We start from the raw sequence: 27478 nt of genomic DNA, 5'->3' as shown, positions 1-27478 counted from the left end.
CGGCCTGTTTCTCGGATAACCCCTGCCAGTCAGGCTCCCTCCGCAGCCTCCTGGCAACACCGCTGCCTCCCAGCAGTCTCCCAGCAACGCTCCCTCCGCACAGATGGGCTCCCAGTCCCTCCTCGCAGGCTATAGCCAGCCTCCCCGCGCGCTGTTGGGCTCCTCGGAGCCGGCATTAGTTGATGAAACGCAGAGCTCGGCCCCGCAGTGCCACGGAGATGGCTCCTAATATGGAAGAGAAGCAGGAGGGTTGGCAAGAGCTTCTATCCAAGGTCAAGGCTCGCATCATTTCCATTAAAAAGAAACACTCTTAAGCTCTGGGCAAGGATGGGAACAGCAAAAATACATGGGGAAAGCCACTGCCCGGTTTTATTCCCCGTTTCCAGCTTTCCCATCCAACTGGCAGTGCTCGAGATAGCTGTTTGCTGGAGACAGGCAGCCCAGATCTTACGGGCTGGAACAACATCAGACAATCTGGTACTAAAATGGTGACTTGCATTTCTGCACACTGCACCAGCTCTAAGTTTTATTTCCAGCCTGATCTCTTCTCATCTACATTTGCACGTGTTTGCCGAGTAAGGCGTCTGAGGTTCCTTTTACACACTATCAATGTGCTTTACAGGGTTTGTGCTCTTTTTCTTCTTCAAGATGCTGAAGTTGCAGCGTTCCCCGGATGAACTCAAAGATAGATATCTTATCAAAGTCACAACCAGCGGTGTCAACCATGCAGCCTCTTCCCACTGCAGAAGGAGCAGAGGCACACACCGGGAACCATGCACACTCAAGCTGGCACTATCAGTTCTTCCAATCGTTGGCACTGAATTCACTCAGTACTTACTGGGGGGAAAATAATCTCTACGAGCCAAACACCCAACTACAAGTAAAACTGAAAGCATTAACAGATTAAATCCGCCCCTGAGCACTGAAGGCTCTCACCATAAGGCTCTTTATTAGGAAGTTAAGTCTTAACAAGTGGCTTAAGGGGTGGATAAAGCTTTTCCTGGGATAATCTGCCAGCATGTTGCCCAGTGCCAGTTCCAGGCCATAGGAAGAAGAAAGCAAAAAAATATATAAGGTGGTGAAAATCTTTGTTTGGCAAATGGATGCCCAGTAGCTGAGAGGTCCTCTCCTATCTTTGTCGCCTGAAGCTCCCTGCCATCTTCAGAAAGACAAAGAAAAGTATTTTTCTACTCTGCTAACTTCCTGAGAACAAAACCACTCTGGGATTACACCTACAATGCATGCACTCACCCTAATCCTTCGTAGCGTCAACCTCCCAGAATCTGCCTCCATCACATTCATTGGAACCATTTGCCAATTAACACAAGGTAATTAACACTTTTGTAAAGCACTGTCTTCAGACAATGCCACCGTGGCAAAAACACCATGGTCCCAAGCACTACTGCTCTTCGCAAACACCTATTTACAAGGGGAACATGCACAAAGGGAAAGATAGAAACCTAGTAATGAAAGGTCAGAAGCTGTGTTTTGTTTATAATTCTCTCCTTTTCAAGTCTACCGCTGATTTGCTCAATACTTAAGAAGCAGTCAGCAATCCAATCAATGGCTGCTTTTTCCCAGAGCACCGTGCTGCTCTCCTGGCTCTGCACCCTTCTGCACTTACTGCAAGAGATCCATTCTGCGTGCTGGCCGTGTTCGTGCTCTGCTCTCCATGCGGCTGCGTGCTTCCGTAGAGCGTCAGATTGTGCTCGCTGGTCTGGCCTGCATAGTCCTGAGTGTGTGGCACCCCATACTCTGTGGGAATCCCGTTCTGTGGGGGTGGTGGAAATGGGATTGTGGTGAATGGCTGCACCATTGCATCAGGAGTTGCTGCTGGCTCCTGGTTACCCTGAAGAAAGAGAAAAGGAGAAAACAGCTTTATACTACAGAAGATGGATCAAAACATCAGCCTGAGAAATGATACACATACACATGTGTTCATGCGAACAGCCCATCCACCACCACCATAATATTGCACACTCTTCTATTATCTTCTCTTTGAAAAAGAGCGTGCCTGGCTCCTCTGAGCCATGATACTGTTTTCTTAAACTTTTTTTGGCAACTTTCTCGCTACCAGGTGCCATATGGAGAACAAATTATGGCGCTTGCAAATTGCATATCCCTGTAATCTCACATGAGGCTTTACACACAGCAAGGCATTATTTTGGAAGGGGGAAGAGGCACTGAAAGATTGCAATGCAGAAGGAAACACAGACAGAAGAACAGGGTTCTTCAATATGCCTAGAAGTACCATATCTGGGTCCATCTCCTCCAGCCTGACCCTCATGGCTCTGCTCACGAGCAAGCACCTCGTGTGGTTCAGAGCACGCTCTCCTCTGTTGTGTTACAGTGACAGAAAGAAGTACTCATTTTAAAACCGATCTGTGCAGCAGCCCCCTGCTTTGCTCTGGCAGCACTGAGTACAGAGCACGGGTGCTCTGGTACCAGTCACTAGAATATCCCATTTGCTTTGTGCTGCCTGTGCAGAAGACACCAAAGAGCTGTGGGACCCGAGTTGAGAACACAAGCCTGGAGCACACTCGCTCTCTCCCCAGTCTTGAGAATCACTACCATCACAGAAGGCATTAATTACCCACTCCTTCCTCAGCTTAGGGTATCCCACAGAGACCTCTACGCTAGGACAGTGGACTTCTTAGCAGCTTTTAGCACTGCCTTAGATGTAGCTGACACTAAACAGATGACTCAGAAACAGGCAGCTGACCATGCAAAAGATATCCCCAAAAGACAGTAAAAAACCTACCCCACCACGCCTGAAAACCACCCAAAGCTAACACGAAAGCATGCAGCCCTGTAGCCGCTGCAGGGATCTCACCGAGGGGGGAGCAGGGAGCTGCGTTCAGCCACCCGGGGCGAAGGAGAACAGCCTTGACATTGAAACCCAACCCTGGGAAGCCCAGGCTGCTGCACCGCTCCTACTGCTTCCACCGCCACAGCAGAAAAAAAATATCCACGGAAAAGATTTATGATAGGAGGGCTGTTTGATTTATGTGTGTGTCAACAGACTAATCCTGATTTTAAATTTTGGCTGCTGTTCCAGCCTTGGGTCCTCCCCCACAAAGCCCGGAGGTGCTCGAGCCTATTCTGACACCAGCACGCTTAAATCAATGGAGTAAAAGAGAAGCAGACCTTATCCTGCGGATAGGAAAGGCAGAGTGGGAATTACCAAGCAGCCTTTCAGCAGAGAGCATGCAGGGGCTGACGGACCTCCAGTGAAGCCGGACAAACCTTTCAGTCCCTTTATCAGCCTACCTGCAGTTTTCCCTTCCGGGCGAAGGAAACAATGATAAATGCAGCGTACCTCCAGCCAGCACCGGGTCAGTCAGACACTGGCTGAATCCCAAATTTGCTCTGACATTAGTCTATCTGGTCTGCCTCCCCTGGGGGCCACGTGGCCACGCGCTCCCGCAGCTGGGGAGAAGGAGAGGGAAGGGCATTCAATACCACTTAGCGGAGCTGAGCTGCAGCCTTGGCCCGCATCGAACGGTTTCATTAACTAAAGTCCAGCCGCTGCAAAGCCTCGCTGCCTGCAGAAACACAAAACTCCGCAGCCTTATCTGAGAAAGAAAAATTCAGGCAAGCAGGCCAGCCGCGGCCAGCGCTCGGTTCCTTGCACGCACTCCCCCGAGCCATTGCAGCCCCGTGTTGCGTGCTAGCAGCTCTGCGGAGGTTTTTCACACACCGAGCGCGTTTTCTGAAAGCGGGACAGGGTTCCCCCCTCTGCCCTCCAAAAGGAGGGCAGCTCCACCAGCCCTCCACTTCTGCTCGCTCCTTTGCTATTCTCGGCCTCAAAGCAAAGAGCTTCTGACTCGACCTAAACCATCACCAAGATCCGCAGGGCGAGTTTTACAAGCGGGAGGGAGGAGAGGCTGCACGATGGCTATCCCGCTGCAAACCAGGTATCAGCAACCCCGTCGCTCACCTACTCGGACTGTTTATCCCCTGCCATGACAGCTCCACTCTGTCCACATATACTGCCTCCTTTTCAAGCTCTTTTGCTTACAATATTTCATGATATCCAATTGTCTGCGTGCTTCCAATACAGCCCACGTTGTCTGCCCCTTTCTTGTGTTTAAAATAGGAGCTAAATATGAAACTGATTTCTTTCATTTTAAATTTCAGAAATTGATAGAGTAATCCCAGGAAACATGCAGTAGCAGAAACTATTTCCAATTTTCTTAAAACAAGCCAGATTTACAAGCCAGTAGTACCCCGGATAGGATGAAGAGAATGCTAATTAGCCACAAACAAAACCTATTCTGCCATTCTCTCAACAGTGCAGGGCTGCTCCCCAAAGGACACACTCCAGCATTTTGTTTAATCTCACTCTTAGACCACTTAAAATGCCAGCCCATAAACCTTATATAATCTCATTTTCAACGTTTTTACCCCTCAGTTAATACCATTCCTTCTAGTTTAAATGCGTTTCAACCTTTTAAATATTTTCTCTCCCTTCTTCAATTATCTACAAATGTTTGCAGGATTAAAAATGCTCGCTCTCTCCTGTTGCTTGTGGCGTTTTGATGATACGTATTTATTTTGAGCTTAATCACACCTCACAAGCCAAAATATCCTGGTAACTTTATTTATTACTTCTCCCTGCCCTTCCTAAGATTTTCAAATAAGGGATTTCTGATGCAGAATGAAATGTTTTTAACACCATAGTCACACATCCCCCCCCAATCGCACTAACATACAAAAATCCTATCTTTCATTACAAATGTATCCTTAATTTAATGTCTCAGGTTAGCTGTAGATCTATCACCATTATGCTTGTCCAGGTTTCATCATCCCATGAAGTATCTGTATCTCAAATTATCTTTCTCTTGATATGATTATGTACACGTTTCCCTTCTCATTTTTTTTTGGTTATTTTAATTTCCTTTGATGCTTTAGAATTACTTTTTTTTCCTGTTTCCACTAGTGTCTACAGAAAAGGACTCCCGATGAGATCTCAGCAGGTTTCGCAGCATACTGATATCCTCCAAACCCAGAGGAGATTCTACCTCTTCTGTTACTCTACCAAATTTCAACATTTACACAACACTTCATATTTTCAAGAACTAACACGGGGTGGGGGGTGTGGAAATCCCATTTATCTTCAAACATAGAACCTGAACTCCTTTCCCTACTTCTAACCCATCAGGGAAAATCCCGCAGTCAGAAGCACTGCTCTTCCCACTTCTCAGGAGGTACAAAGAACATGGAGAAACCCCCAAACTTCCTGGTGAAGGTACGTACGTAGGAAGAGAGACTCAGCTGAAAGTATTTTGTCTATCCAATCTTGACAACATACCTCACTGCATCGCCAATCCTGCCTGTTTTAGCTCATGAAATTCTCTTAAACATTGACTCAAATGCAACAACAGACCGAGATGGCCATGTCCAAGAGTAGTCACCATCCCCAAACACACACAAGGATGCCATCACAGGACTAGGAAAGCCCGGCTGCAACTTGTGTGAAGGCATGAAATAAATCTTAACTAATGTTCAGGACCAGACAGATACTTCTCTCAGCCACAATGGAGGGTGGCTGGCCGCCCCCAGGAGACAAGCTTGAGGGACATTTGGCTGCAGGAATAATTTCAGCAGTTCCAGGTTAACCAATTCCCTCCATGAGTTTTTGTTGCCATGCGCTGACTATGCTAGCTGCCACCCCATGCTCACCAAACTGGGAAAGGCTGTTCAGTGCAACTGGAACTCTATGTAATTAAAAAATGCTCCTTAAAAAAAAAAGAAAAAACTTCAGTACAACGTACAGTAATCTATAGTTTAAACAAAACCAGCAACTCCTATGTTTTCGATTCATTCTGTTGCTCTGCTCCCACAGAAATCACTCATCCACATCAGGTAGGAATTCAAAGCAGCTCCCCTCTTGCAAAATGTTGACAGCTGATTCATCAGCACCCAAGCCCTCGAGGCACAAGAGGGATACGGGATACCCACCCGGGCTCCCCTTTCAGGCCCCTATTCTCAGCCCTACAAAGGTCCAGTCACGTCCTCGCAGGTGCCACCTTCCTTCCTTAAGTCAGGGTTTTGCCTACACAGCTCAGTACAAACCCATCCCATGTTTTGTTTAAAAAACAAATTAGCTAAACCAGTGAAAAAATCCCTAATGGAGACACATTTCTAAGAGTTTATGCAGCTTTAACTTAATTAACAAACTTTGTAGCTCTAAGCTAAGCCGAGGAACGGTAAGTAACCGCATGTAGCGGTAACTTGCAGAAGGGTGGGAGCTGGGGACAATATCTCAACGAGGAGCAACGTGGCTCAGCAAATGCGACAGAGGATGAATTCTTTGAGCAGACAGCAGGTGGTGATCCAAGATCACGGCACTGGAGCACCAAGAGCGAACACCAGAAACGCACACAAAAGCCTCCTACTCCCATAAAACTGTCAAAGATCAGTCTATTTTGTGAAGGGCTGTTTTGTTTTGCTCATTAGAGAAAGGGGTGTAATTACAGGGATATGAAAGGAGCCTTATAGCAATGCAGCTCCAGATCCCTTCTGTATTGGTACGCTGTAATATGCATAGATATTAAAGCATAACCAACCAAATAAAAATGATAATCCTGGTAAAGCTAAACTGGTACAATTGCTGTACAGGCATTTCCATACAAACTGCCACCAGGTAAATGGTCTGTGCTGTCCATAACCCTGCTGTGAGTCAGAAGCACCCGAGAGAGGTGCAGAGAAATGCTACAGCATGCTAACATCAAATAATCTCTTAAATATGCCCTTCAACTCTGGTAACCCCCAAATCATTGGGATAGATATGAGTATATGCCTATGTCATGGTTTAACCCCAGCTGGCAACTAAGCACTACACAGCCGCTCGCTTGCTCTCACCCACAGTGTGATAGGGGAAAGAATCAGGGAAAAAAAAGTAAAATTTGTGGATTGAGATAAAGACAGTTTAATAGGTAAAGCAAAAGCCACGCACACAAGCAAAGCAAAACAAGGAATGCATTCCCCACTTCCCACGGGCAGGCAGGTGTTCAGCCATCTCCAGGACAGCAGGGCTCCAGCCCACGTAATGGTGACTTGGGAAGACAAATGCCATCACTTCAAACGTCCCCCCCTTCCTTCTTCTTCCCCCAGCTTTATATGCTGGACATGACATCCTATGGTGTGGAATATCCCTTGGGTCAGTTGGGGTCAGCTGTCCCGACTGTGTCCCCTCCCGACTCCTTGTGCCCCCCCAGCCTGCTCGCTGGTGGGGTGGGCTGGGGAGCAGAAAAGCCCTTGGCTCTGGGTAAGCACTGCTCAGCACTATCGAAAGCATCTCGGCATTATCAACAGTTTTCACAGCACAAATCCAACACAGAGCCCCCTGCTAGCTACTATGAAGAAAATTAACTCTATCCCAGCCAAAACCAGCACAGCCTATTACTGGAATGGGGTTTCTAATAGGTACGCCTTCACTGAACTCGTTTCATGGAAGCCTTGAAGCAACTGACTTGCAGCTAACAGGGGCAATTAACCTGTTTGTGAAGACCAGTGTGTGTTCCAAGCTGCGACTGTTTGCTCTCTGCACTAACCTAATCCCTTTCGTAAACAGCAAAAATGTTTGTAGCTCGGATCTGAAGAGCCTGACGCGATCGTTCAACCTGGAGCCGCCGCCTGCCCTCAGCTCTCTGCATGAAAGAGATCCTTGTGAGCGAGGGGGATGCGGGGACCACACCATCCCTCTTCCATCCCAGGTCACAGCCTCCTGCAGGAGCGGCCAAGCGCTGCTCCTCAGCTGTACACAGACAGGAGAGAAAGGTCTGACCGTACAACGCTGCTGCCCAGGAGCGAAAGAATTAATAAGGAACATGGGCTGAGGTTCTCCCCGGCAGGCTCCCCTTCCCAGTCCCATCCAACACAGCCTCCCCTCCCATGGCTCCTCCGGTGGGACTCACGCTCTCGGCTGTGGTTCCAGAGGGGCTCTGGCTGGAGCTGCCGCCGTCCCACCTCCGGCTCTGCGCTCCTGCCCTCTCTCCCTTGCCAGCCACGGCACTCTGTCCGCCCTCCGCTGAGCCGTTTCAGCACATATCCCAGAAAAAAAAAAAAAAAAAAAAAAAAAAAAAAAAAAAGGACTCGCTTTTTATTGTCAGGTTAGTTTTGTTCCCAGTTAAGAGTGCTGAAACGGCTTGGCAAGGAGTTGGAGGAGAACCAGAGCCAGAAAGGAGAGGGGGTGGAGAAGCTGGGGAGGGAAGAGCCATGGGCACCAGCACTCGGATGAGCTCAGGCTGCCGGGGAGCCGCAGTCTCCGACATTTGTTAACCCTCTCCCCAGGCAATCCCACAATTTGCCCACCGATAATAAACATATCAGTAAGCAATTTCTTCCCAAAGGGGAATGGACACAAAGCAGCCTGAGGGATGCTCCAAGACCCATCAGGAACTCGAGCATTATTCCTTCCAGAAAACCACAGGCTGGGGCATTACACCAGAGATAAACCCCACTGGTAGCTCTCACAGCATGTGGAACCTAAGCCTTGATTTTAAAGACTGTGCTTTTGCTCTTCAGGGTCACGAAGACAGTCAAACACAAGGCAAAGTGATGTACAGGATGATGAAGTGATGGCTTTCCAACGCCCCAGTCATGCCAAAATAGTGACCTAGCCATGCAAACCCTGTGGGTGTCCACAAACATCGTACAAGCTCTTAACCCTAAAATGCAGTAATAACACTTTCTGCATCATGGCCATTTCATTATGGGTTAGTTTCTGAATGGGAAGAAATGCCTACAGAAAGGAAGTTTGGAGGTGAAAAGGATATATACAAAAGATATAAGTATCTTGTATTCTTCATCTTCATACAAACCTGTTCCTGGATTCAGAGGGGTATGTGACCCTACCCTGACACCCATAGTCCACACTACAAAGGCATTTCTGTTACTCCAGAGAGCAAGACTGGCATGTCTGTCTGGCGACCCAGACTGATAAAATCAACACTCTTTTTCTTGATGTGGGTTGATCATAAAAGCTCCTTGAAGAGGACCACAGTAATAAGAGGTTTTGTATTTCATCTGCATGTCTGGAGCTTGATCTTCATTTGATCTATGACATATTGGGGTAATAGGATGTGGGATTTTGACTCTACTACCATAAGCACAAGAGCAATTCCTCCTGAAACCTCCCAAAAGCAGTGCTCTACCTATGAGTAGTTTTGCAAAAGCTTTGTGGAGTTTTATGCTAGTTTTGTTAAAACAGGAAAACGTATACGTATGCATTCTTTTTTTGAATTTAAATTGAATGTAATCATTTTAACAAATGCTTTTTGCACTGAGTTAACTAAACAAGCTAATCTTCCACGGGGGGAGGGGGGGGGGGGGGGGAGATGCCTGCACTTAGGCTTGCACCTAGCTAACCATTTAAAGGCATGTTTTCTTCAACTTCCTGGTGCAAGCTTGCACTAGATTATCTAATCTTGCCCTTCCTTCTCCTAGATATGTAAAGCAAGGGAAGAACAAGTTATCTTCCAACATACACTCTATCATTCCAGGCCACCAAAAACTGTTCTGTAAAATAAAACAGCTGGCTTTTTTTTTTTAATGCATTCAAGAACTTCATGGAGAAGACATTCAAGTCCCTCTTTTGTAGGAAAGGATGAAAGAAAATTATAGTCTTATCTTACTCTTATACACAGGAAGCACACACTCATCCCCATGCTGTCATTATTTCTAGTAATGGTCAACTTTTGCTCTATCCCAATGCACAAACGCAGGCTCTCAGTGCTGAATGCATACACGCTTAATTAAGAAGCCCCTGGGCAACCTGCGAAGAGGCTTCCTGTTGGATATAGCCAAAGCTTTAGAGTTATGCAATGCTAATAAGGCCCAGAGCTACATCTACTTACCAGCCTGAAACATACCTTTCTGATTTAAAAAAGGCACTGATTTTCTGCTCCTGAAATCTATGTTATTCACTTTTCCAAAAAAAATAGTTAAATTTTACTGGCACAAAGGCATCCCAACAAACGCTTTCAATCAATTCACGCTCTCTGGGGTTGATTAGAAAGAGAGAATTGTGCTTCAAGAGAAGACATTGAGGTCTCAACATCTGTTTCCATTCCATATTAGGAATGAAACTACCTCCAAGAATTATTGGGAAGAAGGGGGTGGGGGTGTGGAACAAAGGAAAAAGTCACCAGCCAGGATGGATATGTCCTCAGCAGCAAAGCCAGCACGTAAGAGAAAGGCTCAGGCTCAATTTTTTGTTCCAGTTCGGTCCTTTAGCACCTACCCTGGCTGTGTTCTTCCCACCTCTGCAGTATTCCAAGTGAGTATTTTCCACTTCACATTCACAGTCAAACGTTCTTGGGAAAAAAGATTTCCATAAGATGACTAGCTTTCAACAAATCAGTATGAAAATACAGCCTCACAATATTACGAATCTAGTCATATGTTAATCCAGCAGGCACCCAGAGTGGCAGAAGCATCTCCTACACAAGTGAGATTACTTTACTGTTGGGCGAAGAGGGTTAAGTTTCTTCTTTTGGACCAGAATTCAAATGAATCATAGCTAAGAAACAGTGTGCTGCAGATGTGTCGCGTATGTTTAATCCAAGCTAACTGTGATTAGCTTTTCAGCAGATTAGCAAACCGATCACACTCACGGTTGCATGATTGCAGATTCTCACGCAGGGAGGCAGCAGGAACCAGAGGCCGGTGGTGGGGAAGGAGAGTGGTAACTGCTCTTCCAAGAGCGCTCCATGGTTGCATCAGGGCACCTGGGCACTCTTGTACCTGACTCCAAGATGGCACAGAGGACCTGCCTGTATTGGGTTTTCTGCCTTACTGCTGACCGCTCACCAGTGGCTCCTGGTGCTGCTCAGTAAAAGGAGGGCTGCAGAACACAGAAATGTAACGGGGAAGAAAAACCCACCTGGTCCCGTGGTAACTCTTGCCCAGGCTGTCAGGGTAGTGTCACTGCTACTGTCACCTCAGCTAATTCTGCAGTCAGATTGCTCGCTTCAAATGGCTTTGTTTCAAGGAAGACAGTAGCTCTCCAGGTGACATATTCCTAAAAAACAGTATCTGCTTCTCCAATCCCAGTCAGGTACCTGAGCTGGACTGGTAAGTGATTTTTTCATCCCATGTCCCTGCTCTGCAAACGGACTATCGCCCTGTATCTGCAAGTACGTCACCAAATCTCAGTGAGTGTGGAGAGTTATTCCTGCAACCTCAAGAATTCAAACTGCTTTCCTGAATGTTTAAATCCTCATGAAGCTCATTCAGCCCCTTAGAAAGATTGGTATCTACTTTAGTCACAGAAATTTTTCAAAGCCCTTACTGTGTGATGCAGCTATCTGTAATAGAGTCTTCCAGATCTCTCTATATATGCAGTGGTCTTGTAGGAAAGATTTCAAAGATCACTTTGGCATCAGGCTTCCCTGTCCCCCTCTCCCCTGCTGCGAGGGGAATGAGCTGAAGGCAGTACCGAGCTGTGCAGAGGTGCTGCTCTGAGCTGGCTTTGGCTCCTGAAGGATGGACGAACCTCAAAGCCCCATCAGGCAGCTTCACTTCTACAGCACTTACACAGGGCCCTTGAATTCCCCCAATTTCAGTGGCCAGCAGGAAAGTCCTCCCACCTGCCTGCAATAATTCCAGCACCTCACAGGAAAAAAGCAGCCCTGCCTCCGCTGCCAGCACAGGAGGAGGAGGAAGGGAGAAAGCACCGGGAAGGGGAGAGCACATCTGGAATCAATTGGAGAGCGCTGAATGCCTCGGAAAGAACTGCAGAGCTGGCAGAAACCATAGCGAGGAGCTGCGCGTTCGGACGTGACTATGGAGCAAAGGTGGGGGACGAGACGTATACAGCATACTTAAACACAAAACCAGAGCTCCTCTTGGGGCTCTTTTTTTTTTTTTTTTTTTAAATGCAAGCAGCTAAACATCTCAGCCCTGTCACCTTTTCACTGCCACTGGCCTATCACGGGTACGGTCAGAATTCGGTACAGAAGATAGGGGATGAGATGCGCACAGCCACAGTCGAGGCAAATGGGACTCATCTGTGAGTCGAGTGCCAGGACTCAGTAACACAGCAACAATATTATATCAAGCTGCTCTCAGGGTGCGGGGCGGAGGAAATCTGCGACTGACTTGGCACACGCTCGAGAACAGAAATTTGATGGTTTAAAAACGCAGATTTCTTCCCACAGTTACTTTCCATTCCAGCAATGCATTCTCCTATCTCCTGCTACTCATTTGTTCCAAGAAGAGTTTTCCATTTTCAAGGAAGCCTCCACTATGTGTCCTGGAAAGCAGAGGTTCTGGAAAGGAGCAGAGGGTCATGAAGAAGCAACTCACCAGTGCAGCAGCCTGGTACAAAGACTGACTACAGTTGTTCAGATGTATTACCAACAAGCAGGATGCAGGAAGCACTGCTACTTTTGTATGCAGCCTCAGTCAGATGAAAGATAAGATACATGCTTCCACATACAAATTTTAAAAAGGGAATTAAAAAACATCAAAAGGGAACATGGAAGAGCCACAAAAATGACCACAAGATTGGAAAAAGCCACATGGCTGTACACTGAAAAACTTGAAAAGGCTAATCTATTTTGCTTATAATTAAAAAAAAAAATTAAGTGGCAACTGATTATTTTGTAAAAGTGTATTAATGGTGAGGAAAAAAAAGAAGTAGGCACTAATAACATTTAATCTAATGAACAAAGGCATCAAGAAAACCAATAGCCAGAAGCTGAGTCTGATAAATTCAGCTCTGGTAAAAGACACCATTTTATTTTGTTTACTGATTTCTAAATGACAGTCATTAAGTCAGCTCGTGAGAAGGACTCAGTCCTTTCCATCTCTTCATGCCTTCATGCTGAAAACATTATGTCATTCAAAACAGAGGTACCCGAGTGAGACATAATGGCCTACAATGCACATACAGCCAGAAGAGACAAGCTAAAGGACAATATTCTAAAAAGCTAAGAAGAGCTGGTGGAAGTCGATGCACATAAATTAAAGCAGATTAAACTAAGCGGCAGACACACTTATAAGTAAAATGACTTCACCTTATGGAGAGGAACAAGCTATTGAGAAGTGTAGGTGCAGTTTCATGTACCACCTAACATGATAAACTACCAACTGGCCTCAGAAGCAGTGGCTCCGCTTCCTTCCCCAGCTGTTGTGAGATCCAGTCATGCCACGGCCATAGCCAGAAAATTAATCCAAACAATAGTCATCTGTTTGGTCATAAACTGAACCGTCTCACTTTATATCTGCCTAAGCACAGTGCCCAAAGCGGTGAGGAGGCTGAACATATGGCCAGGGCAGAGAGACGAGGGGGACTATTCTTCTCACAGCAGCCCATAGTTACGCTACATTAAGCGCAACTTGAAAATGCACCTGAAAGCCACTTCATCCCAGAACAAGAGGTTACATGGACATTTAGCATATGTTATTGCCACTACCTGCTTTGGTTATGCTTAACTTTAGAGTGCCTCCGTGTAAGCCGGTATAAAGGCGGTTTATACACAGTGAATTTGTCAAGTATCTCAGGAAAGATTTCCCCTTTGTTATAAAATCCTTTTAAAGCCTCTTTCCCCCAGGCCTTCCAGCTAACGTATGTTTACCGAATTCCTGCTGTAACCACAAACCAGCACAGACTTCTCCCCTATACAGGCCACCTGCACAGCTCGAAGGTGAAGCTCGAGGTCAACAGCGCATTCGACCACTTTTCAGAGGGCGATCACCACCCTCCTGGGCTGGGTGTCGTTAATGCAGCTCCTGCAGCTCCCGCGCTCAGCAGCATCTCTGGAAGCACGCTGCTCTCCCTTGTCACCACTGCATCAGCGCCTTGGTCACATAAAACGTGCGTGGGTTTAACAACAGCAATGTACCAAATATTCACATTAAACTGTTGCATATTACTGGTAGGCCCACTTTTAAACCGCTCTATTTTACTGAAGTTAAATCGATAAACCTTAAAAGCTAATTTGATGTAAGAGCATCTCATTTCAGTGGCACGTCTGTCAGCGTCTCCAGGTCCATTAATATGTTATTGCATGAGTTCCATGAAATTTACCCCTCCATAATTCCCAGCAGACCTCCACCTTCTACAGCCAAGTGCATTAAAGGTCCTTTTTTTCCCCCTCCTGGCTGTTTGTCTGCTCACACCTACAGAAAGACAAGAGAACAGGCTACGCAAAACTTAAACCCTTTCAGCCAGTCGGCCTCCCCTTCTGTACATCCCCTTTCACGCATACAGTGTCAGGCTAAACAAAGCCGCTCGCTCCAGGATACAGGCCTGAAAAAAAAGCATTAGCATCTGGCAACCAAGAGCAGCACCCCGGCATACGAGCCTGAGAGCAAACACAAGTCTCTGGCACGAAGAGGAAACACCGAGACGTACGCCTGACTGCTTCTGTCAATCTTGCAGTGGGGGAATGCCCGATTATTTTTTTTTTTTTTAATATATTTTTATCATATTACTGAAAGGAAATGCCAGGGACTGCTGCAGCCCCTGTCCCTTGAGGCTCTGCTGCTGCCATCAGGCTGCGCTGCCTTTGCAGCGATGAATATTTAAACAGGGCAATAAATATTTCAGAGCACATTCATCCCGATGAGAAGTCTACTAGCATAAGAGAGACGAGACGACCACGCAGGGCCAGGGCTGCTCCCTGTTCTGCCCCTCCGGCTCCCGCACTGCCTGCCCTCCCTCGGCCCTCCAGCCCTCAAAAGGCACCTGAGAGCCTCAAATATTCATGAGGCTCATGTTACTTTCCAAACAAGCAAGAACACCGTAAAAAAGGTGCTCTGCTTTCCAGAGAGGTGCAGAATACAGCTACCGCATGCTTTGCTTTCACCTATTCTGGAGCCTCTGGATTTGGGGTGTAGTGCTTACAATCAGGGAGAAAATAATTTGTTTTAAGACCCCACAGGGTACTAGATCTTTTAATATTGCAACCTGCAAGAGCAAAGAACCAACACTACCAAACCCAGAAACTCGACCAGCGCCTGGTTGAGTGAGAAAGCGTGAAAGCCTGTCTCTTCCCCCACAACTCCCTCCCTCAATTTCAGCGGTGCATTTATTCGGGTGTTTCTTGGTTGCTAGCAGCTCCGCTGGGCTCTCTGTGGGATGCTAACAGATGTACACAACTTGGCCATCATTGGCACGAATAAAATCGACTAGAAAACAGGTTTAGGACAAAACAGAAAATGCATTCATTTACTCAGCTGTCATCTGCATGTCGTTCATGTACTGGGAGCTATTTTGTCTTTCATAGCGCTAAAAGCTTGGGGTTTTAACTAGGACCTTAGCTATGCTCTCGCTATGCTCTCACATATAAAGAAACTATTTTTTTTAAAAAAGAATTTCAGGGCATAGCTAAAATTTTGCAGTAAATTTTGAAGGAAATCAAAATCACACATAGGACACTTGTTCAGGATCAAATTTATAGGGCCATAAAAGCCATGGCCATGCTCAGAAATGGACTTTCATACTAGCTTCCACTGCATATCTCACCAGATTCAAAAAACATAAAATATTTGCTGGTCACACAATATATGGAGAAGCCTTCAGAAACAGTTAAGCCTACTCTGAGTGGAGGGAAGCCAAAAAGACACCCTCACGAAGAGCAGCCAGCAGCCAAAGGGTTATCCTAAGTGACAGGCACAAGCTAACCTGCCCTGGCTAACGGAGCTGCACCAGGGCATCTCCTTTCCAGGTAAAGGCTATAATTAATAGTATATAAAAAGAGAGGCATCTCTGCCTTTCCTGGTGTCCACATTTTAAAAGACGATGGTAACTAAACCGCAATCTCAATGTGTCACAGGTTCTCAACGATGCCTCTCAGACTGCACAAGGAGAAGACACTTCTCGTACCTGGATCCTGGCCCAGCTTAAGGTACAAGCTGGACACCAAATGGTTCAGCCTGTCACAGCTTGGGCATGGCAGGGCGCGTGCAAGGGTATGCGGCAACTCGGCAAGGTCTGCAGATGCACAATCTTGGCTTAAATTGCTAAATTCCCCTGCAGACTCATTTCAGCTGCTTTTAGACCTTTGAAGGGGAACAGCCGGGTCTTTGCTAGGCACTGAAGGGCCCTGCAGCACATCAAGAGTGAGTTTCCTACCGCAAGCCGGAGCTCCTGCTATCTCATCCATGGTCCTTCATGCTCAAGGGAAGAGACCAAGGCAGCATCCCAGTGCTGCGTAGCCTGCTCAGGGTAGCCAGTTTCCTATTAATGAAATTCTCTCTCATCCCTCTGCTCTATTGCACAAATTGGCTCCAAAGTGACGTATCAAACTGTCAAACAGCAAAACCTCTCTTAAGATAGTGTTTCAAGGAAGAGCAGTTGCCTACTGAATAGGTGGATCAATCACCTGCCACCACCCTCTGTCCCTTCTGACCGGAGGCTCCTGGAAGAGCAGCAGCATCCCTCCTTCAAGACTGGCCATCAGCCACACCACCAGAAAGATGCTGTTTGTATTAAAAATATAAAATAGCAATCACAGCAGTGTAGTTCAGAGAGTGACAACAATCCCGCTGCTTTGCCAGCAGCGAGTCCTGGGATTTTACACCTCTGCTCCTAACCACCACCCCAACTGTCCTTCATATATCACTAAAACTAAAGGATCCAGTCAGAAGTCAGACCCAACCTGGCCCAAAAAACACCTTGTACTTTCCTATCCTATTAACAGACCTCATACACAGAGGAAGCAAAATATCCTGGAAGATGAACAATTACCTCACCAAGTAATTTAGAACAGGAGCCACCATTTTGCAGCAGACATCAAAATAATGAGTGCTCCTCTGCTGACTGTGCAGCTCTGTGTTATTCCCATGATGGGCCACATACCCAGCAGCACACTAACGTGGAAAAAACCAGCATCTGATCCCAGGCAAGAATGAAAAGATAATGTTCACTACAATACAAGTGATAGGAAGGAAAACAACATTTAATCCCGCGGCTCCTGAGGACCTCTCATGACTCAGAAAAATAAATGCAAACAGATGAAAAAGTTAATTTGGATCATATCAGCCCCACTGGCACGCAAAGGGCAGAGCAGGCACCCTGGGGAGAGGGAGGGAAAGATTTGCCATAGATCAGGTTACCATCACTGACAGCTGACCTAAAACACCACAAGATTTCAGCAGACTCTGCCAGTTCTTCTAATTTTCAAAGGTGCAACCGCCTCCTTTAAGAGATGAGATGTGTGAAACGCACAACGCTGTAACTGAGGTCAGGGAGGAAGGAGATCCTGCAGCACAAGTACATAAGCGGCCAAGATGATAATCCTCACTGCTGTAGAACGAGCATAATTAACTGAAAAGAAGTAGAAAGCAGAAGTGAATTGTTCCTTTGAAGAGGTAAAAGTTTCGATCCAAAGCAATGAGGACATAAGGAACCAGAATCATTTCTCATCAGTCTGAAGCACTACATGAACAGACAGACGGACAGTTGCTTTGTTCTACAAACGTGCTCCTTCAAAACAGATGTCCCTCTGCAACCCAACACACTCTCGGCTTGGGAAGACAGAGACCCAGCTTGCTGGATGGGCTCCATGCAATCATCCCCCAGATGGGCCAGCACAGCCCACAGATATACTTCATCACTGTCAAACCTGAGAAATGTTCTTCAGCACAAGCCCTCAGCACTTGGTTTTAACTTCATCTCGTTTGAAGGGATCTGAACTGCCCCACTCCGCTGGAAGTGAAGGGCAGGCAACACAGAGAACTTACCGGACTAGCCAGGCGCCGAACGCAAGAACAAATCAGTGCTCTGTAACCTGTTTTTTCTGTTCTGGGTGATCCTCTCCAACTTCATGCATCCAGGCTGGTAAAGCTCATCACAAACTAAGCATTGTTTGTGTCCTATTAAATTTTTAGGAAGAGTTAATGTTCAAAAGTGGCCAATGACAGCATGAGCAGTAGCCCACAACAGCCAACATATTTATTGTCAGCTAAAGTCCCTTTGTTTTGTTAGGCCTTCAAAATGCACTAGAAGATTCACGGGAAGACTGATAGACGTGAAAAACTTCCTTTAAATCATTTAGGATGAAAATTGCTCTTATAGCTTCCCCTTGCATGTCCAGGACGTAAAGCCTTTCCAGAATCCGAGAATTCGGCACCACGGGGTACGAGGACCACCTGCATTTTATAGCTGCAGTCGATCTTGGTTGATGACAGACGGAATGGTTTAAGCAACCACCTCTAGCTTTGTGCTCTGCTTCTGCTGGGTACTACCAAGATCAGACCTAATTAACGGACTCATCATCATGCACTTCAGCAACAGCGGGGCTAATGCACCTCACCTCACACGGGTGCAGGGGGGCAGCTCACACAGCCACAGTAACCCCCAGCAGAAAGTTGGGATGGACACAACCGAGGGCAATTCCCAAACCGCTACACAGCGGGACTGGTCGCAGGAGGCTGCCCCCCCCAACACTCTTCTGCTAGGATTGCCAGAAGAGTAGCCAGGAGGCTCATCACAGCTCTGCATTTAAATCGTGTCAATCAAACGTGGTTCCTTCCTGCCACCAGCTTCTTTTCTCCTAGATTTAGGCCAGACAGTATCTCAGAATAATTGTATGGTGACACACAGAGCCTCACAGCTAACCTAGAGGCCTACTACACTTTTGAAAGCCACTACAGTCCTCTATAAACCCCCTAGAAGAACGAAATGTATCTTCCCTTATGCTCCTCCAAAACATTAAGAAATTCCTCTTACTCAGCTCTAGCTATTCACCTCTGTGTTACAAATAACATAACTCAGAGTTTCCTACCCGCCCACTAAAAAAAAAACCCACTTTGGCTTTCTGGTTACTTCTGCTTTAAGCAGAGGTCTGGCTGCGAGACGTGTTCTTGGCCATGGAGCTGAGCTGCCAGGCAGGACCCCGGCCACCCATCAGGCAGGGCAGGCACGGATCCCAACGGAGAAGCTCAAGCCCGCAGCCTCCGGTGCAGCTTTCTCCTGACTTCTGTGCCACCCTTGCAGAACTCCTGCAGCTCGTTGTCAAAACCAATTAAGAGTATTCCTAACAACAACAAAAAAAGTCTTGAGAAATCACATTTGAGCTGAAAGGGACAGTAACGTCACCGCCTCTCTTACCCCCCTCACAGCAGGGCTGGTTTCAGGAGGACCTTCATTTTGTCTACGGCCAAAGTTCCCATAGGGCTGCTCGAAGCTAGTTTCAGACTTGATGGAAAACACAGCTCAGGGATCTTTAATCTGATTTAAATTGATTTATTTAGATTCATTTCACTGAGTAAGACAAGGCATTTAGAAGTCTTGCTTTCTGACAAAGCATTGATATCTCCGCGGTATTTCTTCCACCTTTCTGAAGCCCGTGTTACCAGATAAATTCATTCTCACACCCCTTGCAGCATTTTGACGAAAAGAAGCTTTGAAGATTTAGAGTCCCTCAGAAAATTTCTCTTAGGATGAAGGTTTGCAACTGGCTTTGGATGACCTAAATTCTTTCTGCCACCAAGAGGGTCAGTCCCTCCTTGACTACACCTCTTCATCACTTAGCTCATTCACAGTCTGTCACCCGTGTCCCTGTGAAGGACACCTGGAGCAGGGAACTGTCCCAAGTTCTCACCACAGCCTCCAGTCACCACCTTCCTCAATCCTCTTTCTCACCACACTACACTCTTTGCCACAGATTGGCTCCATCAAACGATCTAAAGTGACCCCAAAAAACCATCAACCCCCCCAAACCAAACTTCTATAAGAGGGATTCCTGGAAGTACTTTTCCTCCCCTCCCCACTGCTTTGAGACAGAAGGGAGCTTCATCCTGCAACGGGGTGGAGACAGACCAGAAAATGGTTTTGCAAAGCAAATGTAACTACATTAAACAGCTTCATCACACACACAAAGAAAAGCAAGGGGAGAAGTTAAAGCAAACTAACACGCGTTAAATATCTGAACACTAAGCAAAGCTAACATACCACAACACCTTACAGTCCAACCAAGAGTCAACAATCTAATTCGCTAATTTCACTAAATTACCATGCTCTTCCTCCTCTACCTCCTGATTCAGGCTGGAAGGATCCTTTGTAAGATAACATAGATCTAAACCACTGCCTGTTGAAACTCTAATATCCTTTCCCCTGCTGCTCTATTTATCTCAACCACATTTTACAAAGCAGGAAGGGACACACGCTGGAAAACAAAAGCCTTTCTTACTCCTGCTCCCTAATATTCCTAAGTACTTTGCATAATTGTTCAGTTTTGATAACCTCCTTTCATATTCTGCAATAGCAAAAATAAGAAAAGCTACAAAGAACAACAAATCAAATTAAGGGTTTCAATCTTCATGGAGGGTACGTGAGACAAAGGAGGTCTACTACTGTCCAAGAAACCTGAACTCCTCTCCAAGGCATTTTTAAATCAGTCTTTTAAAGTAATTTAAAGCAGGTTTTGCTACTAGGACTGGAGGGAGAGCGTAGGCTTCAGATAAGGAGCCTCAGTGAGACCCGATAGGTGAATGATGGTCTATGCACTGCATAGGTCAAACTCTGATTATCTAAATCTTGGTTAATCAAAAGCAATTATCTGAAAGTCAAATATGCCCTCCAAGTCAGATAGCTCAGCGAGTCCAGGACTTATAAAGCACACAGAAATCCTGAACTCCACAAGACCACAACTCCAGAGACTATGAATTTTAAGTAGGATAACCGGGAGGACAGTTCAGAGGGTTTTAACCGTACTCAAGACTCCCAGCCCGAGGGCAGTCTTCAGAAGCGGCTAGAAGATTACCCTCGCAATTACTCGGACATTTTTGGTGTCTCCATGCACCCTCAGATTACAGGCTACTTGGAGTGCAATTCCAGTTAGGTACTTAGAGACTACTCAGGGTGAAAGTCTCCATCACAGGCAGGGCTGGTAGAGCCAGGCTGGCTGATACTTCCCATTCTAAGACCCCGTTTTCAGTTGTTTATAATTCTGAGAAACCATTCAAACTGAAATTTTTTTCATGCTATCTGCATTTGATTTCAGGGTTGGTAATTTTTTTTGTTACTTCAGCCATATCAATCCAACCCAAGAAAGAAGTAGGGGGGATATTTTGTCTTGTTTATGATTAAGGCGGGGGGGGGAACAACCAACACCCCGCACACTTTGAAAAGCCTATGAGGACTACATATTTAACAGAAAAATTTGCATTTCATGAATCTGTATTTAGCAACCATACTGAAAAGACACCAAGATCTGACCAACATTATAACAAAACTATGGAAAACTACAGTGCTTGTCTTACATTTTATCAACTAAATCTGCTAGTAAAGCCATATATGATGGTCCAAAAAGGCTAAAAACAAGAAAAAGAAAACATTCCAGTATGCAAAACCTGCCGAAAGGAAAGAACCAATCTGTTCTTCATACTTATCATGGAAAGAACAAATGGTGGCAACAAGCTTTACATTAAATATTAGGAAAGACTTAGCAATGCTCAGAAAGGAAAGGGCTTGGATTGTCAGGGCTGGCAGTGGCATCGTAAACGCTTTTAAGGCAGGTTACTCCCATCAGGAATGGTTTAGTCATAGTTTATTCTAACAGGAAAGAGAGATGCTCTTTGAGCATGGCTGGCAGTGCCACTTGCACCCCATTTTCTGTGATTTCATGCTCTCATTCGGGGATCATCCACAGCTTCACAGGAGATACTGGCCATGTCAGATCCAGGTCTGGAGATCAATGACAGCAGGGAGATGACCCATCTCCTGTACTTTGCACCATCCCCATTGTAGGGATCAAGTAACGCAGAGTAGCAGTTACCCACCTCAAATCCAAAAAAGCCAAGAAACAGATCTGGCAGTGTAGCGGAAGAAAAGTAAATTGGGACAAGAAGCCTGAGCGCCAACAGGACAGACTTAGTGATGGGGGGAAAAGGGATAGATCAGACAAGTTTGACTGCAATAGGAGTAGAAAAGGCAAACTAAATGAGGAATGCAAGGAGTGGGTGGAGAAGTTAAAAGAGCATATGACAAGGAGACTGTAGTGAGGACAGGGAGGAGGAGGAGGAGAAGCAGAGAAAGAATAAGCAGGCCTAAAAATCAGCTGAGAAAGAACTGAAATGATCAAGGTAAAAAAGTAGTGTGCTGAAACAGGATGACGCGTAACTGGAGGAATGGAGACAGGGACAGCATGGACATGGACTTGCATGGGACAAGCATGGACTGACCACAGATCACGAGGAGAGAGTGAGAGGAAGAAAACCCATCCATCCATCCGTGATGGATGGCAGAGGTGAGACAGGGGAGGTCATGCAGGGATGGAAGAGAGGGGAAAATGTGCCTACTAGTGTACACTCCCAAAGCCTAAACCAGAGCCTAATATTGCAAAAAGTCACCATTCCTCTGCTGTCAGCAAATATACAAAACCAACCGGCAAACAGAGATCGAGCTGGCCTGCATAGAAAATGACAGCTAATTACACATTCAGTGTAAGCGGCAGAGGTCTGTGGGATGCATCTGGGACAGCCAACCCTGCTACTGATACTTGCAGAGGTCATCGTGGTGCCACATACACTGGAGCTGATGGGGATGGGTGGAGGGTTGTCTGGTTTTTCTTTCCTTTCTTGTGGAAAAAAATAGCATGCAATCATGTGATTGAAGACTATCATAAATAGACACAGAAATAAAGAGGAACAAATGAAGGTTTCTTTCGCAACTTGAAATATGGAAATGCCCCGGAATTGAAGTGCCTTCCCATTACCATCTTGATAACTCTCAATTCAGTTTGTGAATAATATTGCTCAATGGACAGTTTTGCAAAGAAAAAAAAAAAACAACCAAAAAACCAACAACAAAAAACCAACAAGATATTTTAAACAAAGCATACTGTTGAACAGGCCCAGCATTTGTCCTATTTTCTTTTATATAGGCAAAGCACACTCTATTTTTTCAGAAAGCTTTCAGTTGAGCATTAATTGCTCTAGCTTCTGTGAACCCTATAAAACCAGCCTATACATCTCCAGCCCTCACTGGTCATAGCACAACCTCCAGCAGCCCAGCAAAAAACCATCCTGCACAGCTCAGGATAACTCTACAGGAACAAACCAAAATACTTCTGGTAGGCAAGTTAACGTTTCTCTACTCCTGATTCCAGGCAACATGTCAGATAGAAAGAATACCTGGCTACATCCTTTTAAATAATATCTGAGAGCAGACTGAAGCAAATTAACCACCTCCTCCCTGGTACTTAGACCTCCAAGGGATGCCCATTAGTGAATTCTGCGACTTTGCAGCTGGGAGACAAATAGGTTAAGGAACTCATTGCAAAGGGGCAGCTAACTGCACAAATCATCTGCTGAAAATGTACCCAAAACAGGAATATCGAGCATTTTACCTGAAGCAGTAAGACCAGAATCCAAGTCTAAATAACATCAGCCGCCCACTATTGCAGCCCCCTTTTGCACTGGTGTTAGAATTTTATAGCAGAAGGCTGGTCAATACTAATTAAGTGCAACGGAGCCATTATGAATTAATAACCTGCAGGGAAAGACGTTGCTGGTTTTAAGGGCTTCCCTCCTTCTCAACGTTCAACTTTTACTATTTTTTGGTAGCTCACTGCAACCTTTTCACTAATCCAGATACTTCACAAATTAATAGTTCTTAAAATAACAATAAAACAGCATGTTAAATTTACACGGCCCTGTCATCTGAACAATCACAGCACATACTGTGGCAAACTTAGGCATCCTCATTTCTCAATTCCCAGGTACCCGGGGATAGTTACCTAGTCACCTGCAGAAGAAATGCATTAGGGAGCAGCGAGGTTATTTCTAGGACAGGGACTTAAGGAAATGGCACTGCTGTATCAAGTTCCCTTTTACATCGCCATCCTGCCTAGGTGACATCGAATGCAGCTTCTGCCATCCCAAGGCTGCTCTGCGGTTCGCTTCTACTCCAACGCATCTGAAAGTGCTCAGCAAAGGTGGTAAAGAGAAAAGGACTGTAAAAAAAACACTCACCGGGTTCTGACAGGCCCCATTGATTTTTAAGCCCTTAAGAATAAGCCCTTCTCAACCAGGAGTTAAATCTCTTAAGTATCACAACAGTTACAGACACAACCCATAGGCCCACCTCAAGCAACCATGTCCTTACATCAGGGAAAGTGAGCCGCAGATCCATCTTTCAGTTCCCAGGGGAGATTCTCCTGGAAAAGTGACTGGCCAGGATTCCTCTCACACAAAGCTCTGCTGCTGACACAGTCTCTGCAGCGCTAAAGCAAAGTCCTATGACAAACAGCAGAAGGGAAGCAAAAACTAGGGGATAGGCATAGGCACAGTCAGGTACCACATAAACAAGCACCGCTTTTTGAATGGCAAAAAAAGGGGAAGAGCACAAGGCTGTGGACAGAGAAGAGAGCGATCCCCTTCAGACAGCTCATGCAAGTTTGCAAGAGTAACACCAAACCGAGGAGCCAACAGCAAGGACACTTGGCCTGAAAGAAAAGGGAGATGCAATCCTCAAAGCAAGGAAAGAGGATAGGGGAATAGTGGTAGCTCCTGAGAGAAGTCAGACAGAGAAAAGGGGAGCCTTCCAGTATGCATAGAAAAAGCTGGTTTTTTCCTTTTTTTTTTTTTTTTTTTTTTTTAAATTATTTCTTTTAGGGGGACAGGAGAATCCTGCAGCATCCAGCTTGCCTGGAGTGGAACAGATCCTAAAGCGGACGTAAAGGGATGGGAGGGGGGGAGGCTGTTCTGGGACTCGGTCTCCCTTGCAGACTGTTCAAACAAAGGAGGACGGTCTCCTATAATGGGATGCATTGTACATTTTTAGCTAGCACAAGGTGGCTGTCGTGACAGGGCTCCCCGTCTCCTGTCTTCCGCCCCCTCCAAATATGCACCCCCTGCATGATCCCAACATGGAGCACAGACAAAGATCCGTTTTATCACACCATTACTGTAACAGGAGGTAGAGAAAGATAGGGAAAGGGAATGAGGCAGAGGAACGAAAAGGAGACAGAGAAGCCTTTAATGAGTCAGCCACTGCTCTGATTTAAATAAGATCTCCATTTAAGGAGCTCTGCGTTTTTTTGTGGGGTTTTTTTTTTAATTTAAAAAAAAAATCACTGACTGAGCAAGCAACTTTTGGCTGCACAAGGTTGTCTCACAGCTACACATGGGGTCTGGGAGGGAAAGGGTTATGGAAAGGGGAAGGGAACGGGAAGAAAACCTCTGGAAAAAATGAGGCTGCTTGCTGGTTCATTTTAACAAGGACATAAATTAGTCTCAAAGCCACAAACGCCATCACCTCCCTGAGCCCTGGGCAGAGCGTAGCAAGTCAAACACGTGCCAAGATAAACGGCGCTGGCTGGAGCCTCTGAGGGGTGCTGGGGGGACAAGAGGGGGCATGCTGGCAGGCAGGGCAGCAAAGATGCTTCAAATGGTGCCACAAAATGGAGACTGGTGATCCTACAGCTGCACAAAAGGGGACCTTCAGATGTTCCTGCCTACACCCACATCAAAAGCTGGGAACTCAAGACACAGAAAGAGGGAAAATGGGGTGCTGCAGTCGGAAAACAGCAGCTCTCCCTGGTCTGGCTTTAATTACCACGAGCAACCCTTCCTCCTCCTCCTCTTCCCATCTTGGAAGAAGGCCCGCCAGCAGGCAGCAGCCCAGGTGAAAGGCTCCATCGCCGGCAGCAGGGAGGGGAGCAGACAATGGCAGGGGGATTCATTACAAAGGCATACATACATACATACATACACGCACACACACATGCTCGCTCGGCACTGCCGGCTGCCACATGGGCTGGCGGGACTCCTTAAGGAGGCAGCAGCTCCCTTCCCACTCTCCGAGATGCTCGACACCTTCCCCCTCTCCCAGCCCTGATGGGAAACAGATTCGGAGGAAAACGCCAGCAAGGCACTGGGCTGTCCAAGAAAGGGAGGGCTTTGTGCTCCACGCAAGCCAGCAACCTCACCATGCACCACACAGAGAAAAAGCCTTTTAGCATATAATTCCCGTCCACCAAAGACTCTCTCTTTTATCTGCAATTAGCACATGATGTACCAGGCCTCGTTTAACACTCATTTTCACTGATTTAGGATTAAGGGGGATAAGACCAGAATACTTTCTGTTAATGAATCTGAGCTCTTGCGCTCATTAGCAATTTTGGTTTCCTCTTTTTCAAGCACGTTTCTAGCTTCCAGCATCTCCCATTTCTTCCTATCACTGTTTCTAGACTTCCCACCCCACACACTCCCGTTTATTTTACCAGCCCCTCATGCCTATACAGAAGCTGATCTCACAGATTTCCAAGGGAGATGGGCAAGCTTGTTCCCTGAAACACACAACAGAATGCAGACCAGGCAGGAAATGTTGTCTGGAGACTGAACCAAACGGAGCAAGAGACTGTAGCAATGCTGAATTCATCCAGTGGCAATTACCAGCTTACAATACCGACAACATTTACTTTTCATAAATGAGACAGAGTCCCAGTGAAATACATTCACAGGTTGTGGGTAAGGCCACTCCATTGCTTCACTGCAGGATGAGAACAACGTGGCTGGGGGTATTGTCCTGGATGTGCCATGCTCCTTCAGCCCCACACGCGGCCAAACCTGCAGTGAAGTACTGCTAAGGACCAGCCTAGCAAACCAAACGCTCCCCATGCAAGAAGCAGCACTATGCTACAGCTGAACCTACCTTCACTGTCTTCCTCAACTCTACATAAAAGGGCTATCCATCATTCATCTGGAGACCCCAACTGAGACACAGTCCGAGCTGTCCTCCCCTACTGGTTATTTTATTATGCATCTTCTCTAGCATCAGCATGCAAATCTGCAGCTCAAATCCTGAAAACCTATCCTAAATAGTACATACTCTTAAGACAGTCACAATTCAAGGTCAACCAATACTAATAACGTATGGTCTTGATGCCTCCTTTCCCGCTTCAGTAAATTAACAATTTCCATGGAAGACAGATTTCCCTGAAGTCTATGAGGACATCCCAAACCTTTAAATGAGTTTATAGCCTCCTGTTTCAGCCAGTGCTCCAGCAGAATCCCATCCTTCCCAGCTCCGCACGTCTCCAAGCCAACCAGCTCGTGCTTCAGGGTGCTCGGTCCTAGGCACGCACGAACTACACACACTTGCGTACTGGTGACCCAGGCACCTTTCTGCACCGCACAGACACAGGCTCTGTGCATAACAGTTGTGGCCGAGAGCACATTGCAATAGAAGGCTGCGCAGGACAACCCTCCAAAATGTGCATACGCCAATCTGCAGCTTAGGGGCATACACCTCCATCTAACCGGGCACGCTCCGAGTACACAGCAATACACAAATGGACCCTGACCGCAGAGGCACAGCTTTTCAGCATCATTCACTAAACTAAATATAGGCACAGAAAGCCTCAGGAGATTTCTGCAGAGCTCTTCTGTCTCAAAACAGAAAGCCTTGGTCCAGAAAAAAAGGAATCGGTAATGGAAGGGACTAAATAGCAGAAGCAGAAAGTGGGGCTTGGGAGCCTGGGAAGATACCGTAAGACTGGACAGAGACCTATTT

The 27478-nt window shown here is 46.3% G+C and overlaps 1 protein-coding gene across 20 annotated transcripts in view; it reads right to left on the bottom strand.

Moving 5' to 3' along the window:
- RBFOX2 (RNA binding fox-1 homolog 2) overlaps nucleotides 1-27478 on the bottom strand; it is a 177530-nt gene that overhangs the window by 61614 nt on the left and 88438 nt on the right. For 19 of the 20 annotated variants that reach the window (XR_012653558.1, XR_012653563.1, XR_012653565.1 and 16 more), the window contains one exon: nucleotides 1625-1849. Coding sequence is in view for 11 of the 20 variants with exons in the window: in XM_075050972.1 (XP_074907073.1) it covers nucleotides 1625-1849 (225 nt within the window). In the remaining 9 variants the exon portion in view is untranslated. Of the gene's footprint in view, nucleotides 1-1624; nucleotides 1850-24067; nucleotides 24199-27478 lie in introns of all 20 variants that reach the window. The other variant, XM_075050980.1, reaches the window with a different exon arrangement.

Source organism: Buteo buteo, chromosome 19 (genome assembly GCF_964188355.1).
Source record: "Buteo buteo chromosome 19, bButBut1.hap1.1, whole genome shotgun sequence".
Lineage (NCBI taxonomy): Eukaryota > Metazoa > Chordata > Aves > Accipitriformes > Accipitridae > Buteo > Buteo buteo.
The sequence above is the reverse complement of the archived record's forward strand: the minus strand, read 5'-3'. Positions and strand labels throughout refer to the sequence as shown.